The sequence below is a fragment of the Nomia melanderi genome, chromosome 8 (genome assembly GCF_051020985.1).
Source record: "Nomia melanderi isolate GNS246 chromosome 8, iyNomMela1, whole genome shotgun sequence".
NCBI classification, from domain to species: Eukaryota; Metazoa; Arthropoda; class Insecta; order Hymenoptera; family Halictidae; genus Nomia; species Nomia melanderi.
In genome coordinates this window covers 17,830,843-17,849,303 of record NC_135006.1, presented here as the reverse complement: position 1 = coordinate 17,849,303, position 18,461 = coordinate 17,830,843, and the positions used below count along the sequence as shown (strand labels likewise).

The 18,461-nt window shown below is 50.1% G+C and overlaps 1 protein-coding gene across 3 annotated transcripts in view; it reads right to left on the bottom strand.

The window, feature by feature from the left end:
• Window positions 1-17,717, bottom strand: part of LOC116423888 (monocarboxylate transporter 12) — a 39,321-nt gene extending 21,604 nt beyond the window's left edge. The window contains exon 1 of one of the 3 annotated variants that reach the window (XM_031969594.2): window positions 17,597-17,717. In XM_031969594.2, coding sequence (XP_031825454.1) covers window positions 17,597-17,607 — 11 coding nt within the window. In that variant the 5' untranslated portion in view covers window positions 17,608-17,717. Of the gene's footprint in view, window positions 1-105; window positions 251-15,070; window positions 15,327-17,596 lie in introns of those variants that run through there. The other 2 variants (XM_031969595.2, XM_031969596.2) reach the window with 2 other exon arrangements.
• Between the last annotated feature and the right edge of the window lie 744 nt (window positions 17,718-18,461).

The following is an 18,461-nucleotide window of genomic DNA, read 5'->3' as shown; positions in this document are numbered from 1 at the left end:
TGTAGATTATGTTAAGATTTTTTAGATAAAGAGTATGTTGAAATACTGAAAAGGACTGTTCACCCCACGATAGTTCACAGAATTAAAATCGAGTGTATAAATCACCTTGGATCAGGCCAACTTTAAAAGGGCAGACGTCGAGTTTCGAGAATCTTGAGGAACCAGTGGTCTCGAACGGCACCGTGCACGATTTTCCTTCGGTCAGCGGCGGAGGAACGCGGATCAATCCCTAACGAGACGAATCTCGGCTGGAAACTGCACCGTGTCCGCATGAATCACAGATATTATAGCAAACTTTCGCGTAGAGTCTCGGAAACAGCTCGCGAGTCAACAAGTCAGCGATATCAGGGAGAAAACGACGCCGCGATAAAGCGTCGCCGGCCAGCGTCCAGAATCTCGGCCGGACGATATCGGAAGAAAACGATTTCGATTGTGTACTTTGATCCGAACATCCTTGGAACGATCTATCGCGTCGCCGCGAGAGCCCGTGTTCCGTGGAACGCGTCACGTTCGAAGGGATTTTGCCACTTTGTAGGACGGGCCGTTCGCTCCGCCATGTTGGGAACCCATCGAGTCGCCATTTTGACGGGAACCGTCAGATCGATAGAACAGTTCTTTTCTTCTATTTACAGTCGGATCTCAAGCTCAACGAAAGACAATAATTCTACCTACTGGACAACGATTCCTCTTTTATTCGATTCATAAGTCAAACTTCAACGATCCGCTTCAGGAATCCATAAATCTTACAGCGCGCATTTCGAAGATTGATTGCCCCGCCATTTTGAGAACCCACTGCGTCACCATTTTGAAGAAGATTAATAGACCCGTAGAACAATTTTCCTTTCGTTCGATTCATACTCGGACGTCAAGCATCCAACGGGGAACAACGATTCGCGTGCGTCGCGAAGATGGATTATCCCGCCATTTCGAGAGCTGCTACGCCGCCATTTTGAAGACCCGTCGGAACCATCGAAAGATTCCCCAACGGCACGATCTGTCGGACTCGAATCCGGAATGCCACCGAGCATACCGCGTGCTCGCGGCGGACGCAATGGAGCGCGACCTAACGAAGCATTATATTAGCTCGGAAACTATTTACTACGGCCATTATTCTCCTCTGTTTTTTACTCCGGTCGAACCGTTCGCTCGGACAACGATTCGATTCTGTCCTTACGATTTAGGTTCCATTCGACAAGAAACCTTCCTGAAGGCTCTAGCTAAGTCCACAACAATTCAGGTTCTCGAAGAGAACAGTTGCCTGAAGAATCTAACTCTCTTACGATTTAGGTTCCCTGTGACGAGGAAACTTACCTGGACGATCTATATAGCTAACTGTCTTGCGATTCAGGTTCCCCTCGACGAGAAAAGTTACCTGAAGCGTCTAGCTAGCTGGTAGCAGCGAGTGGCTAACGGTCGGAAGGTGAGAATGCGCGGGAACGTCGGCGACGACGGACGGAGACACTATGAAGAGCCACGGGGGCAGAGCGAAGGGGGCCGGCATCGAATTGGTCCTGAGAAAACCTCATCGCGGCTGATTAGGCCCCGTCGCAGAGGCAAAGGGGCCAATCAGCCCGGTTTCAATTGCCGCACGGAACAACGGGGCTGACCGTTCTCGGCCGAGCCGCGATAGTTCCTCACGTGCCGATTGTTCGACGTGTTCGGCCGACCTTGACCTTTCTCAATGCTGCCGGTCGACCTTCGCGCGCGCGAACGGGCCACACCGGGGCACGCGGTGCGCCGCGTACCGCCGCCTTCGTAACTTTGCGCCGATTTCAGCCACCGGTCGCTACACCGGAACCGTTCACCGATCCTGCGCACCTCGAACTGCCGTTTAATCGTATCGCCGAGAGATCGGGTGGGCGTCGATACATTTCGCGTGAGTTACGGGCGCGATTAGCGACTCGAGTTCGACGGGAGTTACGACAGTGTATGTAAATAATGATTTTTCTCGAGGAATTCAGAGACACTTCAATGAAAGGAACAGTTCGATGCTTGTGCTTCGAACGTGCTTCGACTCGGCCTGTATACTGCGATACGGTAATTGCTGAATTGGAGGTTCGAAATGCAGTACGTGTTCACACGACACTTATTCGTCGAACCGATCTCTCGAAGTTCTCGTGTCTTGAGACGCCCTGTACGTTGGCTACAGCCAAGGTCGCGACAATGTTGCAAGCTTCCTATTTGACTGATAATCTACGTTCGGTTTGACTCGCACGCGCAACATCTGGATCATTCGGAATCCTGTTAACACGTTGAGCGCCACGAAAATCTTCACCGTTTCTCCGGACAGTTATTCTTTCGTTGTTACTTAGCGTTGCAACCCTCCCATTGCACTATTATCAACTAGGTTTACGGACGTTCGTTGCACGATTTATTCTACTGTTCCTAGAAAAATTGAGTTTCTCTAAATTAGATTATTATGATACATATCCGCGCAACTGCATCGAACACCACTAATGTTTATAAAATTCAATACAAGTCAAGACCGTTAGTGTTGAACATTGTCATTCGACACCGGTTATCTATGTTCCGATTGTTTTAAGTGTATTAAACTTAACGTGTCAAGTCCTCGGACTGAATCGTCCTAATCATTACATACAACCGCAATTCCAGCAACATCGCAATGCCCGACTAACAAACGAGATCCACCGACAAACGCGAATTCCAAATGATCTCCCGCCACCCCTGAAACTCGCGGTTCTGGACCGGCCCGTAGCAGAAACGCGACGCCAGCGGCCGGAGCAGCCGACAAGCGCGTCTTGTAAGAGTGTACGTACCGTGGCAAGATTAGGGAAGCGCGTACAGGAGCAATTTCCGGCGGCGAGGATGCCGCGGCGCCAAGTAGAACACGGCCGCTACAAGTCCAACTATCGGCCGAAAGCTGGTCTAACTAGTGGCCTGCGCTCGCCGCTAATGAGACGCTGTCCGGTCACCGTCCGCGGCCGCAGACAATTGAGCAAAGGAGAGGACCCGTCCCGACTCGATCCGCGGCGCCCGAACGCGACGACTTTGTGTCCCGCGCATAGTTCGTGAATCGCCAGATAAGATACGGCCAGTGTCAACCGGAACAATTTACATATCGAGAGCGAAACCCGTCCCGCGAAGGAACGCCGCCGGCTAAGAAAACAACGCGCAGGATGCGTTCTATTTGCGCGGCGGGACGAGACGGGTCGGCGCGGCTCGGCTCGAGGATCAACGTTCACTGATACGCTGGCAAATTCGGCAACAACATTTCCCGACGGGTTATCGCGTCGCCGGTGACGGCTGCTTCCTCGGCGAGCGGGCGAGGCCTTTTTTATCGTCGGACGCCGCGGTTCGGACCTCGGCGAACCGGAAGAAAATGGGAATCTAGTTTGAATTGCTCGGAGCAAGGGTCGACAACCTTCGTCCTGAGTCTGACGCTGTCATAGTTGAAGTTAGGCAAGATATGGCTCTTCAATGACGCGGCTGGCAACGTGGACCTTTCGCGGTTGGACTCGATTCGTTGCTGGGAGTTGGAAGTCTGAGGGAATTTTGAGATTATTACAGTTATTATCTTAGTATCGATTTGCAATGAAAATTACAGAATTCTCAGATGACACCGTAGGAGGTCTACATGTTAGGGTACACGTTCGAGTAACGAAAGCTTCGAGACATTCCGTCGCGTTCTGTTTAAACAAACTTCGAAAGAGCGAGTTGGCGAACATGTCGGGCGAAGACGTTAAGCCTGAGTTACACAAACTCGATATAGGAGGGCGACCAGACGTATCAGATAAGCGAAAGGCTTTCATTGCTGGTTCCTTCGAAAGTGCCGTACAGTACTGAAGGCGAATCGAATGCTTCAGACAACAATCAGTATTTCTATGGTCAAGAATCAAAGTTTCAAACTTCTTAAACAAATAAAACGCTTCGTTCAACGAGAAACGAGTGAATCGTACATAACGTAGCGACCGCGAGAATCCTTCATTATGGGTAGCTTTATACAAGAAAACCATCATTCCTGTAGAATTCCTAACGAACATTCCGTCGTCACCAGAAAATCAGCTTGCCTCCTTTCACCGAAACGTGAGAAACTTCAGACGAGAGCGGGAACCTCGGCCATCGGTCGGTGGCCCTAATTTTTCCATCGCGCGCTGCGTTCGATCGAACCTGGAGCGGATCGGGAGCTGACCGATAGCGAGTATCGGGTCAACGTCCCTTTCATGTTCTCCTTCCTCGTTATCCCTTTTCACGATCGTTCAGCGCAAGGTCGCCGTGGATATAAATACACGTGCGTGCGAGCGTGCGTGCGTGCGCGAGCGAGCCGTACCAACACGAGCGACGCGTGAATTCCGACACCCGGTACGTCGCCGCGTCTTCGCGCCGCGACTACACGTGTATTCTTATTCCCGCCGCTGGAGGAGCATTGTTGCACGGCACTGCGGAGTATTGTGCAAACAGGATTGTGTAAACTTCAGCCGGCCGATAAGGGGGCCCGGAATTATTTTTAGTGAGCGGCCCGTCCCTGCTCTCGCCCCCTGGACTTTCGAATCATCCGAACGAGGAGATATCACCGAGCACGGCGAATTCGGCCGTTTATCGATCACGCGACCCTCGATCGTCTTTGGCTCGGGCATTACGCGTTTCTCCTCCGCGCCGGAGGAACGGCACCTGAGAGGAATGCGGGTCTATAGTGCGCGCGAGTCGCGCCGCTGAAGACAAACCAATGCGAGAAATTGATTTTCAGCGGGATGGCTGTAACTTTAGTGGTTGTAGGAATTTTTTGAGTTTGTATCGTTGAGTTGAATTGTTTGTTGAACGTTCGACCCTTTGAACTATTTGCTTCCGAAAATTCGAGCATGATGGCAAACGTAAATGTTAACTGCATTCATGGCATTCCTTTGAATTGGGCTCGAGTGGACATTTGTGGTCGACAAATCAGCCGGTCAACAAACCGTGTCTTCCCGTTTTACTACCCGGAAGCTTATCAGCGGGTCTTTTTCGTGTCTGCAGTTATCGATAAGGAACACATTAATTTCTGTTTAAACGCGAATTAAAAGCGTTGATTCATTGTGCTACTTTAGTTGTTTTATTGCTCCAGGATTGCACTCGGGCACCGAGATTGACGAATTGATTGATACACTCTCGACTGTTAATCTTTCGGTACAAACAGCTTGTTAGATAAATACACTGGATAACAATCGACAAGCTTGAAATCATTCGTAATACATCTTTCAATAGCCGCTGATCCTCTCGAAATTCTTTACTGCAACGTAAACACTCACGTTGGAGTGTGGCTGCTCCGTTCGATCATCTCGCCACGAAACCCGCAATAAAGATATCGAACGAATTAAAAAATTATGAATGTTAAGTTAACCGATAATTCCTGAACCGAGATGGTTTATCTCTGTTAGCTTTCGGGCCGTAATCTTTCCGATTACGATGACTCACAGCGTTAACCTCGTGGAAGACCGTTTCACCCTACAAAAAAATTCATTGACTGAAACTTGAACTCGTTTCAAAATTAAATCCTAGTGACTTCGAACTAAATCTGATTTCGAATGAAATAACACGAAAGAAACCGATTAACCAAGGAAGAGGAACGTATGAATTCAATATGGCGAGACTGATTCTCGAAACCACCGAATAAAGGGACGCCGATCGGTGATTTTACGAGGCAATTTCGAACGACCCGAAACAAAGTTAATCTACCGTTGTTTCTCGTGTGAAATAGCCCGTTGATTCCTGAGGAAATTGCGAACCGCCAATCCGGAACGCCAACACGCGGCGGTCTAGCCGAAACTGTCGATGCGGGCCGCGATACCGGCAAAAAAAACCGATCCACGAATAACCCGGTCACGGTAGAGCTCGAAAAAATTGCATCATCCGACCGGGTTGTCACGCTTCCCGTGTCGAAATTCGGCGGAAGCATGCACGAACACAACCGAAATCCGGAACGACCGTGTATACTTTACGGTTTGCTAACCTGCTGTAGAATTACGCGAATCCTAAACTCGTCGCTCGTAAGAGGAAATGCGCGTTGCATCCGCGGTGAAGAGAGACTCGGTCCTGATCAACGAATTCCGTTTGAGCGGTAGCGCGAGGCTCGCGAAATTCTGAGCGGGACGCCATTTTGTCGGCTTCCGCGAGACGGGGCGCGCGAAGCCAGCGTTCCAGCGTGGCCTTTTACGCGACGATTTGCATGTTATCATTTACAATTAGAACTGAAAGATTTATATTTGGTCTGAGAACTGATGATTGCAAATGGATTAGTAAAGCAACCACCTGAACAGCGTGTTTGCGTAATGAACGAATAAATCATGCAAAGCGAGGGGTCCGAAGTGAACCAACCAGATTCCAACGGTAAAACCATTAAATTTCACTTGAGAATTAAAATTCAGTGAAACTAATCCATCGGGATTACTGACGCGATAAATAAGTCGCGCGAAAAGCGAATTTTCCGCGTACATCGCTGCGACAAGGGAACAGAAAATCGAGACTCGTTGATATAGAGTAGTAATCTACCGCAGATTCGAATACTAAACACTGAAATCTATTTCGAAAGTCAAACACAGGCGAAGTTATTTGAACTAAATCAATCGTATAAGAGATAAATCAGAAGAGTCTCCTCTATTCCGGAACACAGCGACCTGCCGCAAATTAGAATCCTGAGCCCATCGAACCTATCTCCGAAGCGAAATGCGAGCGAATCTATTTTCGCGAAAGTATTACGCGATAAATAAACCGTGGAAGAAAAAGATATCCCGCGTCCAGCGTTCCAGTCGCGGCGCGAACCCGCCGAAATACCGCGGCGAGTGTCAGCGCGGCGGAACGACACCGAACGTCTCGAAATAATTCCCCGGCTCCATGACTGGTCCGAGAATAGAGCTACGGGCAATAATAGCGATGGGAAAAAGGGATCCATAGGGGAAAATTCGTATGGGGAGGGGAATCGAAGCGGCCTCGTCGAGGTAATCGGTGCTCTAGAAACCAGAAGGAGCAATTATCTCTGGAAAACGACGAGATAGCTATTATCTTGTTGCGCTGGACACAATGCAGTGGCCCGTTTGTTCGAGAATTCATTTCTGGCTCGATACCAAATCCTCCTCCCCCGCCTCGCCCCCGTTACCGCCGTCGCTGAGCTTGCTGGCTCGCTCTCTTTGTCACGCTTCTGTCCCAGAGATAACGAAAACGATAACGGGACGTGGAGAGCGGGAGGAACGCGCGAACGATCTATCGGTATTCACGCTAGGTTCACGGAGCGCGTCAATTTGACGAACATCGAATTTCAGAAATATTACTCGCTGCATTACGTCGATTTCGATTGACGCGATTACGTACGCGAATGCGCATCCGAATGGTCCACCTTTAACCTCTCGCGCTGGAAAGACGCACCACGCGCGTCGAGACATTTTTGCTCGAAAATCGCCGATGACGTCTTGTAAACATCGAAAGTCTAGTCGCGTTAGGCATACTAGGTTGCTTTGAAGTATATTAATGAACCAAATTAGTGAACATATCCGCGTAAAACAGGCGCAAGATTTTGCTAAATCTCTGAATTGAAATCCAGCGATAGCTTGAATACCGAATTTCCAGGATTGAATGAGCATCAATTTTTTTGGAAACAATAGAATGAACAGTACAATACACTGTGAAGCTAGTGTTAAGTTAAATCGCTGATTCCGCGGCCAATTATCGTCGACGTAATTATAAGGGTGTGTTTGCCTGCCGCGATACGAGCCGTTTATTTTGAACGAGACTTAAGTCCACCCGAAAAAGACGAACGTTTAAAAATAAAGAGATAACGCGGAATCGTAACTGTTATGACCATTGACTTGTCTCCTTTTGGAGAAACGGACTATATATAGTCTGCTGGGAATACTCGCGAGTAGCTCAGGCGATTTTTATGTTCCCGGGGAAGATTCGAAGGTTTTCTCGATTCTTCCGAAGGGTTGTTATCACTGTCTGTCTTCTCGAAATCTTCGGTTTAAGTGTGGAAAATTTACGCTGGTAGTTTAAGTAGTTTCTTAGTTATCTGAACCCGAGCCGTGGCCACTTGAGAAGGAACATTATCTGGATGAGGAATTTCGGGAAACAAAGGACGGGGGAGTTCGTATCTAATTAAAAAATAGTGAAACTTTTGTAGGTGTCTTCAACACTGCCAGGAGTGACCGTGAAATTCGAGACTTCGAAATTGATCCGAAATTTACCTGAACTTTTACTCTTAAAATTGAGTCCATTGAAAGTTCTATACGAGATTATGAATTATTCTGTATCGAACGCGAAATAAAATAATTAAGACAAGCGTAATAATACGTTGGAAGAGGAAGAACGTTTGAATTCAACGGAAATCGAATCAAGATAATCAGGAACATTTGTAATTGTCTGCGAAACGAAGCTTGTTTACTAAAATGTATCTCGCGGCGTTCAAAGGATCTATTTAACTTGATTAATAGCGACCGGGTTGCAGTCCGCCGTTGAACACTCGTCCAGCGATCTCCGACAACGCTCGAACGACACAATTCGTCGATCGGCTATTTGTTCGCCTCCCCGTTTTCTCGGAATAGTGTTTCCCTGGAACTATGCATCGCGGTTGCAAACTTTTCCAATCGATGGATAACGCACGGGGGTTTTGTTGTTCTGCGCCGGCTCTCCGTCTTATTGCTTAACCCAGATAAAAGGCACATGACACGACCGGACGACGCTTATGGTACCATCGCACGACGATTAAAAAATTACTGTACCCGCAAGATAAATGGCAATTACGAGCACGGACCAGCTGTAATTTTAGCCGCTCGCCGAACGTGGCCTATCGTTTTGCGACACTCGATCCGCCAGACATGTTTCTCAACGTCGTTAACGTTTCGACCCCTGTGCAACCCCTAGAAAATTCCATTCGCCTCTCTTTCATCATTTGTCATCAAAAATGCGAACATACGAACAGAGAATTACCAGAAAAACGACTCGTTAACGCAACCCCTAGAATTATTCTTATTCTTCAGTAGCTCTCGATTCATTTCGAACAGCGCGAACTGAACACCACGCGCTAACAGTTCACCGAAACTAAATTTTTCAAGCTTCAGGCAACAGTAGCCGAAGGATTAATTGCAGAGCGTCGGACGCGAACGGTAACCGATCGTTTCCAATGGACAGGATGATGATCGGCCGTAACGAAGAGAGAAGAGCATGGAACGGATTCTGATTCGAGCGGATCGATGCACGGTCGAATGAAGAAGCACGGCGGCTGTTAGCGGGAGGAAGTCCGTTCATGCCGATCCGAGAAGCGAGCAGGATCGCTCGCGGTCGGACGCGGGGCATTCATCGCGTCTTCCTGGAAATGCCGCGGAAACAAACCGTGCCGCATTGACGGCCGGGAAAGAGGACCTCGTTAGGGCAACGGGCTCGTTCAATTCGATTTAGCCGGTGTATTGAGCTTAATTGGAAAATTGTCAGGTTTTCAATTGAATTTTCATGGGACGTTAATTGGCAACGGGCACCGCGGCGAACGGGGCCCCAACCACCGACAAAGATGCGGCTTAATCGACCGGCCGGATCGCCCGTTGCGCGTGTGCGGCATTACCGTAAAATCGACGTCTAATGTTTTGGGTTTGCGATAATCGCGCGGAATGCAGTTCGTGCCGCTCTGGCGCCGGGAACTGGGACGTTGCAGCTGATCGGTATTTAGAAGGTTCGGAGGAATTGCGGAGATTGTTGGTCGATCTGATAGTGTTATAATGCAGTGATGATAGTATCGTTGCGCGATGTAGTGATTATTGTGTTGGAATGTTAATGTAAGAGTTTGCGATGGAAATAGTATTGTGGTGGCATTAGAATGTTGATGTAGTAATTTGGAATAGAAATAGCGATAGTGGTATTGCAATGGTATTAGAATGTTGATGTAGTAATTTGGAATAGTAACAATAGTTACGATATTGTAGTTTTATGGTATTATAATATTTTAATGAGTTATTCCTTGATAAGAGGATATTAGCGATATTAACGGCGACTCGGTTGGCAACAACAAGAAGAGAGCCAACGATCGAAAGGTGCTTTCGCCGGTATCTCCGCGCTCGAACACTTGAAACAACAATCGAATGGAAAATTGTAGCGCGGTAAATAAATATTGAAACGGTCCCCGACGCCTCGGTGACGGTGAAGAAATCGGTTTCGATAAATCGCCGCCAACATTTACATATACGCAAGTATCTACTCGCATGTCTGCATTTTTTCAACGTTACAGCGAGCAATCGTGCCCGCGAGACTCGGTTTATCTGCGGACGAGGAATTTCGCAAATATTAAGAGCACAAGTGGGCCGTATCGTTGCGATTAATCGGCGAGGAGCATCTGCAGATCAGGCGATAAATCAATTCATTGCGAGATCTTCTCAGGTGTGCAACGGTAACGACTTTTCAACTGTGTTTTCGAAACTGGAGTCGATTATTCGCGCATTCCAGGTCGGTCGAATCTTGAACGTGTCTCCGCGAGATTTTTATAGACTCGTCGGACTTTGAGTTTGCAATATTGAATTTCTGAGAATATTCAAATGACTAGTTCTTAATCTTCTACTTGTAACCTTAATAAATAACTCGATCATTAGAACTAGATTAAGAGCTAGTCATTTGAAATGTTCAATGCAAATTCCAAATTCAAAAACCAGAACACAGAGAATCATCATCAAAACTGTCGATTACCAGAAATCTAAGATCGCTCGATATAAATTATTCGAAACGTGAGAATATGGAAGCAAGTTTACCTCTGATTTCGAAATTAGCGACAAAGCGTATTTTGCAAAAGAAAAGTGAGATTTAAACTATCCAGCGTTCGAAGCGGCGATTATCCCATCGGTCTTTCCAAATGACACAGTCTATCGGACGGCAATCTGGTCGCGATTTGCGGACGAGCCCAACGACAACGTAATTAGCCGCGTGGCTATCTGTTTTCGAAAAGCGAGTCTGGATTCGTTCGCGCGATAAGCCGCATCCGTGAAACAGACAATCGAGAGAGTCTGGGAATGTGTATCGAGTGGCCGGGCCGGAGGCATAAGCCTTCGATCGGTATCTATCCTGCCGAGTATCTGAAATTCAAAATCGAAGTAGCAATGGACCTCATTTTTAGAGCCAAGTGATCCTCGAGAAGCTGATTCTAGGGAGATTACGACTATCCGCCGTTCCAAATGTTTTCCGTAGAATCTCCGACGGTGAATCTACTGGGATTTCAATTGGTATATAATGCGGTTCGTCTGTTATCTGTATAATAATAACAGCAGAATTTAGGAGTGAGTCATGTGTTAACACTAGACTCGCGGACTGTCGAGTGTTGAATTTTATAAACGTTTGGCAACAGTTTGGGTGGAGTTTTGTTAAATTTCTGATTTCTAAGGTCCATGTGAATAAATACTCGGTGTTCTAGGAATAATAGAACAAGGTGGAATAAATGTGAGTGGATCCAATGTTGACGTGATCAAACGTGCCACAAGACCTCAGATAACGAAATGCCCACTTGAAATTCGAATTAACTAGAACGGAAATTCGACCACCGCCGTGTCGGTTCTAATCAACTCCGAAATCGGTAAGTCACCAGCCACAAACAACGATCACTTGATCGTGGTACCCGTTTATCTGTACATCGCCGCTGGTTGTACATAGTGTTGCCCGACTAATAACATCGAAATCTTGTGTACGAGTCGACAGATAACTCGATCGACTAGTGTCACTGATCTTCAAAACAGAATACTTCAAACTGGAGGCAACACCGATGAATTTTCTCGTGCCTCGCAATCGGTGCTTGATAAAGCAATTTCAACCTTAGAATCGTAAACATTTCGAAGCTCGTGGAACTTTAACCCTCTGCACTCCAGAGGCGCCTCTGAGTCACCAACTGATTTGACACAGCGAAACTAAACTTTGATATTTAATAAACTTTGTATAATGCATCAATGTAGGAAACACTGGAAGAAAATAGTTCTCTTGTTCGATGCATCTTTCTCAATTCAATCTAAAATGTCGTCTGTATCTCATTAGAAAATACTGAATATTTCCGGTGAAGAACTTCTGGAGTGCAAAGGGTTAAAGAAGTCCAAAATTTCCTCGAGAAGACTCAATACTTCAAAAATACTTCCTGATACAAACAAATTCTTCAACACTTGTAACGCATAGAGCTGAACACGAAGATACTATCAAGTGTTTTCAATGACAATGGATATTGCGTTTCGATTCCAGCGTTATGTAAATGGAGAAGCATAGCTAATTGCATAAAATTACTCTTCAAATCACATTGTACCAGGGATTAGCAATCCAATTTTCGTTGTACGAATGGTGAAATTCGGGGGTTTCGGGCGAACGCGCCGTGCGCCTGGCAGAATGTAGATTCGTTTCCTTACGCGCCCATTCACTGGCGTGCGGATCATGAATGAGAGACGTCGAGAGCAGTCTCGATCGTCCGGCGGCGAGGGATCGGACGCGGGGCAACGGGCCGAGGAGAGAGTCGAGGCCAAAGTTCGCGGCACCTTATCTGCCCGATCCGCTGTGCATTTATTTACCAACATTCGAGCCGAACCGTTTCGGGGACGGTCGTGAAAGGGACGACAAAGCCTCGGACGGTCCCCGTGCACCCTGGCCCACCCCCGTTCGCGACCCTTTCGCCGGCCAGGTTCGCCCGGGTCGGGGGGAAGCGGGAGGAACGGCGGATCGCGTCAGCTGACCGCCGACTCTTTTATCGGGCAAGCTTTTTTGTTCGTCCCGTCTTTCTTCCACGGCGGAGAGGGGATCGAGCAATCAGCCTCGATTACGTGTCGAAGAGATTCGAACGGTACGGAGGTCGGTACTGTTGACTCTTCCTTTTTTCCGCCGATGATCAGTGTTAGCCAGTTAACTGTGGAACTTTTAAAAATATCTCGCTGAGTGTGCAATCAAGTCGGACTGCGACGGGTATATTGCGTTGGATGTGGGGCAAACGCAGCTGGTGCATAGTGAAATGAACGAAGAAGGAAGAATATGTTTGGAGGATGATTGGTATCCTTAGATTCGATTGATTAGAATGCCAGTTGAAGGAGCTGTTTCATTTTGGATTTTAAGATGGATGTAGTACTGAGAAGTGGTTCTCGATTTATCCGAGGAAATGTTGCACTGCATTCTGGGATTCCAGCGGTCCTGGAAACGAGTGATTCGATTTTTTCGTATCTTAACACTTAGGCGACCTAAGAAGAACTATAACTACAATCTCCTCCATTATCTTGAAGCGTGCTTGATAAATTACAAATAATCCCACTTCAAGACTTACTAAATAACAGAAGAAAAGGTAAACAGAATAAAAGGCAATAGTTGCTAAGTAAAAATTGGGAGATCTTCCCATTCGATTGGCTAAGTGTTAAGTTGAAGGGAACTTTGACTTTTGCTGTGCCGAAGAGTCTTGGCAGTTCGAAGTGTCCCTTGTCCTCGACCTTTTCGGTCGAAATGCTCGAGAGTTTCATCAACCGAGCAGCTCTTCCTGCGACCACCTTATCGCAACTGTTCAATAAATAGCTGAACGTACGTAAATACGTTAATCCAATAACAACTACACGCTACGACTGGTCGAGTAGTCCACTCACGAGACGATCCGATCGGATAAGTCCAAGATACGCAGTTGAAAACCGTTTTACCGATCGGTATCGCTAACAGCTCCATTTTGCGCGCTTTCACCGTATAAATTAAAATTCCTAGCATGAAACGACACAACCACCAGCCGTGAAGCGAACGATGAAACCGACGACTAACTAAAAATCAAGTACCTCGGCGGATCGGCATCGCGATCGGCTGCGGATAATCGTGAATACATAGACTCGCTGGGCGAGGACGCTCACGGCAATTATCGTATACATAGTTTTTCAAGCGGCTCGTTCCGCCGGCAAGAAAAAGCGAGTCCGATCGACGGAGAACGGCTCGATTGACTTTCAAATTTCTACGGTAATCGTCGAGCGGTCTCGTGGCGTCGGCGAGGATCACCGATGACCGCCGCGCCGGGAACGGCCGCCGAAAACGACTACGCCGACACAGAGAGGTCCCCTTGGCAGTGACACTGCGCGAGTGCGACCTAGCAAACCGACGCCATTGAGAAAGCGAGATCAACCCGTTGCGAGTTAGCAAGACTTTTCGCGTGTTGCCGTTGAACCGCGGTAATTTCTGCATTCGCAACGCCTTCCAATCGGCGAAACGCAACGAAACAATGGCTACAATCGAATCGAACACCGCGCGTACGTTACGACAAACACGTGAAACCGATGGAAGCAACGTCCAGACAGGTTCCCGGCTAATTATCCTCGAAAATTGCGAGTTCGCAGGAAATTCCACGGCTTGCTCGTCGCTGAGGCGATAAACCATACAAAAATACAACTGCCGTGAGCATTCGAGACGCAAGAATTTCCGGCGGTCGAGCCGGTTCCTGTGCGGCAGACGAGTCGCGCGACGAGTTAGCATTCTAATCGCAGCCGAGCGACGCGACTCGGTCCGTATGGAAATTTCGGAAGGGACGTTTCGCCGGGCGAGGGCTCGATTTCCCGGCCGGCCGACCGGAAAACAGATGTGTCTGGAATGTCTCCGCGCGGGGAACGAGCCGACGGCGCGACGGACGAGCGGGACGCACGAGGGACGACCGCAATTTTCAGCGGCAAACGCGGGTTCCCGGTGCTGGATCAGCGGGATGCGGTGAAAATCACGCACGTGTGCGAGCGAGCACGTGCAAAGGGAAGCGATCGAGCGCGCATGCGCCCGGCTCGAGGCGGGAAGTGCGCGTGAGCGTTCGTGGAATACGAAAAACTGGCCGGGACGCGTGTGTACGTGCGGGAGGCTGTGCGCCGACACACGGACACGCTCGGAGGGCGACACGCGGCACCGCCGCTGCACGGAGAAAGAGTCTTCGCGCGCGGCGAGAGATCGCGCCGGTCGGACCTTAAAGGCTGGCGTGCTCGCTGGAATTCGCAGCTATGCAGCCGCCACGGCCGACGGATTCGAGCGTTTTTCGCTTTTCCCTCGAGCGCGACGCGTATCGCGGAACCCGGGGCCAACTGAAAGCCAACGCTGCGCGTACCGACGCGCGTGTGGGCTTCGAGAGATCGCGCTGCTCGAGGCTGGTTACCTTTCCTTGCGAAGCCACCGTCGCCGACTGCCGAAACTCCAGGGAGCAGGACGGGAGTAGGAGCCGCGGCGAGCAAACCACAAGTCAGAGCGGAACGCGCGCGTGTACTAAAGACGGTGCCCGCGATCCGGCCGAGCGTCGGCCCCGGCGTGCGCGATCAGCGTTGTCCCGTCGGCGTCGGGTGTGCACGGCTGCCATCGGTCACCGATAACGGCCGAATGCGAGATTGGTCCGCCTTCCAGCGGAGAGGATGTCCCGTTGGACACCGCTCGCGACCACCTCTGGATCATCCGCGTGACGCGGCGGGCATAGAAAGCCGCGATTCCGAGGAATCCGATCGCGCAACCGCGATACCGGCCTCCTCGGCCCCTGTTCACCGGCGATCGACTTTGGAAATGGCACCGACGAACGCCGAGGGACTGCCGGTCGGTCGTTGACTTCTAGAAGGTGTGATAGAACGATTTGAAGGTAATCGCGTTACATTAGGAATGAGGAACTGATAGATCGTAAGACGCAAGATGGTACTTGAGCATTGGTTCCGAAGGTTAGTTAGGTTTCCTTGGAAGTTGAGAAGTTGAGAATGAAAGGAAACTCTTGCGGGTTTCGTCCAGCTTGCTCTCTATCGTCTGGTCGCTTCGACGTCCTTTGCGAAGGCTCTGCCAACGGGAGGTTGGATACAACGGACCAGGAACTGGGGGAAGGAGACTCCTCGAGTCGAATCGTCCCGCGTAAAAATGGTAACCGGCCGAACACGCGGCCGCGCAAGTTCCGTCCGATCGCCGATAAGAGCTCTGGAGGCGACTGTCCGATAACCCGTTTCAGCTGGAGAGATTGCGCGACCACCGAACCGCTCGGCAACTCGTTTTCGACGCTGCCAATCGCGGGATCCGGTGATAGCGAGCTCCCCGCGATGACGTAACGGCGGCGAGAAGTTTCAGGTGGTGACCGATGACAGCGGAATACCGAAACGGTCCGATCCCGCGAAATATTTCAGTCGACTGCCGATCAAGGACTACCGCCTTCCGCTGCCGACACTTTCCGCGAACTCTTTCGCACGGTGTCTCCACCGAAGCGAGCTCTCGTATTCGCTGTGTAGGAGCTAACGAGACCGTGCGCTCGAGTGCGAAGCGCGACGCACGTTACGGTTCTCTTAACGAATAATATTCCTGGATAGAAATTGACCTTTCGATGCGGCACCGTTGACCCGGGAGGTCCGACAGACTTCTACGTATTCCTGAAATCGCAATGGGAACCGACGTCAAAAAATGGCACGATCAATCGACGACACACAGAACGGAAACGCGTCGAAAATATTACGAAAGGCGTACCCCCGTAACGTCACGCATACCTGACAACGGCCTTTAAAGTCTGGCCCGAGAGACTCACGCACCTGCTGGTTGCATTCTTACCATCCACCATTATGGTGCAAACGTTGACCACCGTGCATCCACCGTTACGTTTAACGTGTCGTGCGTCGCTGCCATATTTGAAAAGCAAATCCACGCTGAACCGTGCAGCGACCTACAGTCCTCGGAACAATCGGCACGCGACAAGTGCACGGAAAAAGAGATCACTTTCGAAGAAACTACGGAAATCGAGTGGGTGCCATCAACGACCGAGGATCTGACGCGCGGGGGCGCAGGTGCGTAGCAGAGGTCGCGCGCTTGAACTTACGGCGAGCGTCCGATCGTAAATAAAATGCGTAACGTGCGTCACCTCGATTCATCCGGGACCGGCGGTCGAATCGTCGAGAAATTGCCACTCGGTACGGCTGGCCAGGACGGACGGGTTCGGTTCGGTTGAACCGCTTATGGCGGTGCGCGGGTTTCGACTGTCGCGGCGTGTTCCCGCGTGAAAAAGGGCGGCGTGTCCACGCTCGGCTACACGTGCATCCAGTCCCGCGTAGCCGCCAATGGCGCGGCGCGGAAAATACGCGCGGTTCTCGCTCTCTTGCCGCCTCTCGTTCGCTCCGATTCCATCGGAGAATGCATCCGGTCCCTTCTGGCGGCCGTACGCGTCTCACCCAGTCGGCTTTAATTCATTCCGAAGACGCCGGAGTTTCGCGGCACGAGATTATCACACCTAACCTGTCCACCCGGCCAGGCGGCAATTAACTGGCCGTTAATAGCCCGCTTTCACCATAACGGTAACCTTTCGTTTTCACGTGTATCCGACTGATAATCGAGCGTTCCATTGCATCATTGCGTCATCGACCGTGATACGTTCGAGACATTCACGTTGAACCACGATAAAGCTTCGATTCCGTCGATTCCGCTCGGGGCCGTGATAGTGGACGATCGAAAAATCATTCGAGAGATCGATCACCGTGGACGGGCCGCGTTGATAACTATAGTTTTACAGGGATCTATTCGCTCGGAGCACTCTCTTCTATTTACCGATCACTGGTCATCGGTTAGGATAATCGGCGCGCGATCTCTCCGGCGGGGAGAGGCGTCACGGCGAATCGTATATACGTAGCTGAACGGAAATATTTCTGGGTGTACGCCCGGACCGAACTGCACTCACGTGTGTGTCATGATCGTAGAGGTTCACGCTTGCAGCCTCGCGTCGTCTTCGTCCGCTTCGCCCGAGTAAGAAGTGTACCACTGACCGACTGAGGGGGCGAACGCCATAAAGATGAACTGGGAAGCTTTTTCAGGCGCTGCTCGAGAAAGACAGAGAGAGGCAGAGAGAGACAGAGAGACAGACAGATTGAGTGAGACGGTGGTCGGTAGGAGAGAGGAGGCTGGCGACGGAACCGGCGGAGAGCGGGGCGGGGAAGCGACGAAGGGCACGCGGCCCGGCACACTGCTGGAAAAGCACGAGGAAGCCGCGGTAAACGGTAGAATTACGAGACGAGCCACACGGAATTCTCGCGCGACGGAATGGAGGTGGTGTTCCTCCGATCTCGCGCACGGTTCCCCGTGCATACGCCGAGGCTCCTCCCTCCTCGTTGCGCGATGGCGCTTGAACGAAAGTGTAAGTTTACTTTAAGGTAGGTCGCGCCAAGAATACACGCCTATCACGCGACGGTTTCGGTTCCGTTCGTTTGGAACAGAGGGAGGTGGCAGGCCGGGGGGAGAGATACACCGTGGAACGCTCGTGGAACGGGCCAGCCACGTGCCCGCGCGAGAAACGTCCCGTCGAAACGGGAGAGAACCTTCCCGCGGTCGTTCCGCGATTGCGACACCCAAGGCTCCGGACTTTTCGGCGCGGCCGGCCTTTCACTCCTCTGTCACGGTTATCCTTGATATAGATTTTTGTCACGCCGATACAGGGTGATGCTTGTGAACCGGTCGATGCTCGCTGGGAACCCCTGTCATCGTTGCTCACGGTGTCGCGCAGGTACGTGGCTCGTTACGAAACCACCGTACCTTCACAGATGTTTTCG